The sequence below is a fragment of the Mytilinidion resinicola genome, assembly GCF_010093595.1.
Source record: "Mytilinidion resinicola strain CBS 304.34 unplaced genomic scaffold BDZ99scaffold_14, whole genome shotgun sequence".
In the NCBI taxonomy this organism is placed as follows: Eukaryota; Fungi; Ascomycota; class Dothideomycetes; order Mytilinidiales; family Mytilinidiaceae; genus Mytilinidion; species Mytilinidion resinicola.
Genome location: NW_022985450.1, coordinates 1 through 5,129, shown reverse-complemented (window position 1 = coordinate 5,129; position 5,129 = coordinate 1). Strand labels below are relative to the sequence as shown.

General features: G+C 35.6%; 1 protein-coding gene across 1 annotated transcript; it reads left to right on the top strand.

The window, feature by feature from the left end:
• Nucleotides 1-172: 172 nt before the first annotated feature.
• On the top strand, nucleotides 173-618 carry BDZ99DRAFT_522714 (uncharacterized protein; the record flags this gene model as incomplete). Its single annotated transcript, XM_033725720.1, has 2 exons — nucleotides 173-182; nucleotides 437-618. The coding sequence occupies 2 exons, from the start codon at nucleotides 173-175 to the stop codon at nucleotides 616-618; spliced, it is 192 nt and encodes a 63-aa protein (XP_033574044.1).
• Nucleotides 619-5,129: the final 4,511 nt, after the last annotated feature.

Here is a 5,129-nt window from a genome sequence, read left to right as displayed (position 1 = left end):
ACATACATCATTCAATTCAAGGACCAACGCCTTGACGAAGGGCACGCGTGCGAAACGACAGCACGCGTGCCCTCACGCTAATCCTAAACCAGCTCACTACTCCGGAATCAACTCGACCCGCGCCTAGGAGGACGACTGCAAAACCCGGACAGATTTAGGAAGACGCATCACGATGGCTTATTGTAAGCCTAGAGGCACCAATCAACGCAGGACTTGGCGTCCAGCACATCTATATATACGTGCCTACGCGCACCTCCACAATACACACACATAACCACTCTCTCACATCTCGTGCACCCATGCTCGTGCCCCCACAAGCTTACAGTTATGAGCCCGGATATCGCTTAATCCGTCAAATTATCTCACTCTGACCACCTATCTACCTCGAACGATCGAACGATTAAAGGATCACACCGACACCTCGACGTCCCTACAGTATCGCCTGCTATCGCCATCAAAGCTCCCTTGCACGTCTCTACGGCATCAATCGCCACCATCATGTCTTCCAAGACTTCAAATGTCATCCTCAAAGATCAATCAGACTGGGAACTTTGGATCTATATTGTCAAACAAATGGCTGAAGCCGGTGACGTCTGGCAGCACATGAACCCAGATTAACCCCATCGCCCGCTACAGAGGCCTACAAAGCCAACTCGACCTGTCGAATCCGAACCCGAATCGACTTCCACAACAACATCTACATCCACCATTCGGGCTACTCCAACGGCTGCTCAACAAACGCTGTACACGGCCGAGCTAGCTGAGTACAACGTAGATATTAAGGAATATCGAAGGCTCAAGGACAAGGTCGGCCAAGTGGAAACCCATATCACCAAATCGATTAATCCAAAATACTTATATTATATTAAGGACAAGGACAGCACGTACGAAAAGCTTAATACGCTATAACAGCTTTTATCGCCTACAGCTGTTGATCAAGAATATTGCGTTCAACAAGCCTACGAGCTCGCCAAAGCTTTCCATGCCCGATAATCAAATATTAAGGACTGGTGTAATTCCTTTCTCACCGCCTACAGAAGAGCTGAACAGCTCCAACTCCCGGAGGTCCACGGATTTCGAGCCCAGAAAGACTTCCTATAAGCAATTAAGCTCTTCAACTCTGCATACGCCGCAAATCTCTTATTAAAAGTCTTTTAAGCAGAGGAAGCCTGGAGCCGTAATTAAGATATACCTATTAATTAAACAGCCGATTAAACAGCTTAATTGCCGGCTATTATTGCTAAGTTCTTGCAATATTATTATACTATAAGATTAAGAAAGATTAATATCTATAGAGGAGCCTTTGCTATACTTAATAGCAAAGAATCTCTATATAATAACAAAGATAAGAAGAAGCTAAAAAAGCTCTGTATCTATAGTAATATTCACTTCTAGGAACAGTGCCTATATATTAACACTAATAACCGGAAAAAGGGATTTATTATTAACCCTAAAAAAGCTAAGAAAATTGCCGATTATAAAGCTAATAATAAAAAAGGAAGGCTAAATAAGATATAAGCAAAGAATTGTTAATTCTATAAGCTAAAAACGCGCTAAAATCTTTAACAGTCTTAACTAGAGGATAATAATAGTTCCGATTTAATTATAATTAATACAGAAAACCTACTAAATTAAGCCGATTCAACGCATACTGCTTATACTATCTTTTTATTAGCTTTTAGCCCTTATTAAAGCTATCTACTGCTCTACTTATAGATGCTTAATTTAGCTATAGATATCTATATCTATAATAACCTAAACAAGTTTTAATAGAAGGCTCCGGCCTCTCTAGATAATATTATCCTAGCAGAAGCTTTAGAAATACTAATTAAAGCTTAGGAAAAAGTTAAGATACCTCTAATAATACTATAAGGAATTAAAAATATAACTTTTAAGCATATAGCCTTAATTCCCTTATTTTTTATAAGTCTAGTATCTTTCTTACAACTTACCTTAATAAATATCTACTTTAATTCTAGCAAAAACCTGCTCTATAAGCTGTTAGGATTGTTATTAGGATTATTATTAGGATTATTTATAGAGCCTATTACTTATTTTATAAAGCTTAGAGGCTATTAGCTAGTTATATAGCAAGCTAATATATAAGCAAATTAGCACTTTACCTTTGCAGCTAATAGTCGGCGGCTATATTACTCTGCTTAACTAAGAAAGCTACTTAACCTTATAAAAGCTAAGCTCCACCTGCTTATAGGCTATACCGGACCCGAAGCTATTAATTACCTAGCTGATAATATAATTGGTATTAAGCTACCTAGCAGAACAGCTCTAATAATAATAGATTGCGCCGAATACTTATAAAATAAAGCTTATAAAATCATCTCTCGCTAATTAGAACACGAGCTCGGGGCTGCACAGCTATTTAAATCAATTGCTATTAATATTATTAAGCTTAATAACACGGGCTATAATAATTATTAATACGTCTTCCACGCAACCGATTTATATACAAAATTCAACTTTATATATATAATAGCTAAAAAGGACAAGCTAATACTATTAAGTATTATTAGGCAGCTTAATAGGGCTATTAAACGCAAATTTAATATTATAGTTATATTCTTAATAGCTAATAATAAGAAAGGCTATAGATTTCTTAAAGATTCGGTTTAAGCCTATTATATTTAAGAAGGAATTAGACTCTAAATCCGATTACTATATACTAAGGAGCAAAATAGCGCTGCAGAACGCTCTAGCCGAAGCCTTATTAATAAAGCTTATTCTATAAGAATCGCCTTAAATCTCCTACTTCCCCTTACTCTAGAGATATACATCGCTGCCGCATATCTCCTTAATTAAACGCTAACTAAGGCTATTACTTAGAAAACTTTATTTTAGCTTGCATATAAAAAGAAGCCGTTAATTGCCTACTTTAAAATCTATAGCTGCCGAGCCTATACGCTTTAAAAGCAAATTTTATAAGAAGATAAACTTTCTAAAAAAGCTTAAATTAGCTATTTTATTAGCTACAACTCTTCTAATATATATTAAGTTTAGATTCTAAATACTAATAGCAGAGCTTATAAAGGCAAAGTTATCTAAACCTAAGATATTACTTTTAAAGAAGATACCTTCTATTAAAGCAATACTATAAACGCTATAGATATATAGCTACAGGGTGAAAAGCTTAAAAAGATTATATAGTTGCTATATTAGCCCTTACTTTATAACCTAGAGGAATTATCTAAGGATAAATATAAGATATAAGTACTAATAGCCGAGCAAGTATTAAAAGCTCTATTAAAAGCTCCACCTTATCTACCTACTCCGGTATTATTAATATTACCTTAAATTAAGCTATTGCAGGCGCTATTATAGGAGCTATTAAGCTTGCTATTACAGGAGCTATTAAGCTTAAGCTTAAGCTCTAATTAGACACAGAAAAGAAAGCGCAATTCCGAAGATTCTAATTCTAATTTAAATATAGCTCTATAGCAAAAGCTTATTAACAGCACCCTAAGAGCTGCTTATATCCTTCTATAAGAATTAATAAAATTACAAGCGCCTAGTAAGAAAGCTTACTATAACTTAAGCTTTTTTATTTAGAAGTATTAGTCTATATATATAGCTGCCTTAAGCACAGCTGTTAAGATATAATTCTATTAAAGCCAGCTTCTAACTAAGCTAAAATACTATTAAGATATTATAAAGCTGCCCTCTCTATATAAAAAAGGCTTTTAATCGGCTATACAGCGCGAAATTAAGATAATTAAGCGCAAAGGAACCTACAGCTAGCTAGCTTAGAAGAACCTAGATGCTTAAAATAATAAAGTTCTACTATTAATCTGGGTATATAAATATAAACTTAATGCTAATAGATATTTTACTAAATATAAGGCTTGAATTTGCGTATAAGGAGACCTCTAAACAACAACTAAGGAAACCTATACAGCTATACTTGCAATTAAATGCTTCCGAGCTCTAATCGCAATAGCAGCTTATTTTAATATAGAAATACGACACTATAATACTGTTAACGCATTTATAAATACTTAATTGGAATTAAAAGTCTATTACTATCCACCTAAAGAATTCTCTAATCTAGATTACCTTTAGAAGCTTAACCGAGCACTCTATAGCTTAAAAACCTTACTATTACTCTAGTATTAAGAGCTTATAAAAACGCTTTAAGACTTTAGGCTATAAGAGATTAAAAACGCCCTATATATATAGAAAAATAATAAGCTAATTATCTTTTTCTATATTAATAATATTATTGTGCTTGCAAGGCTATTATATTAATCTGCTCTTAAAAGCTTTAAATAGAAGCTGCTCTATTACTATAAGATTAGATCTCTAGGAGAGCTTAGCATCTTCTGCAGGATTTAAATTAAACGCGATAGATAATATAGAGCTATATAGCTATTATAAAAAGCGTATTTTAACACGCTATTACAGAAATTTCTATTACTAAAGCCTATTCGCTTATCTATAATACTGCTGCTACTTAAAAAGCTTCTTCTATTAATAGAGCTAAAGAATAATGCTAATATCTATTGCTATGCATAGCTAACAGGCTCTATTAGATATATTACTGGCGTTATAAAACCCGACGTTTTAAAAGCTTACTTAAAGCTAGCCGAATTCTTAATTAATCTATTATAACGGCATCTTAACGCTGCCTATTAAACGCTCGCATATCTATAGGATATAAAAGCTCGAGCTCTTTACTATAATGCCTTAGTACCCGTTAATACTGCATATATTATTAATTCAGAAAAACCCGACTTCTTTAGAGCTACTAATTGTTACAACCCGTAATACGAACAACCCGAGCGCAGAGGCACTCGCGGAGACAAGCAAGCAGATAAGACTGATAACACAGAACCAGGTCACAGGACCAAGAGGGTCACGTGTAGGACGCATAGGGATCCTGGATTCCCCCACGGACTGCTGGTGGATGGGAACGATCTAAGAATGGGACATCACGAGAACAGGGTCACGTGATGGCTCGCCAGGCTCGCAACGGGAAGTAAGCATAGAGCCATGCGAGCGCTCGTCGAGCTCGAGACGCTCGAGGACTATGAGCCCGTAGAGCCATATGAGCAAGAGGTTTTCTTAGGACGGAGCTTTCATATAAGAGGACGCTCCTTTGCATAGATAGGAACCTT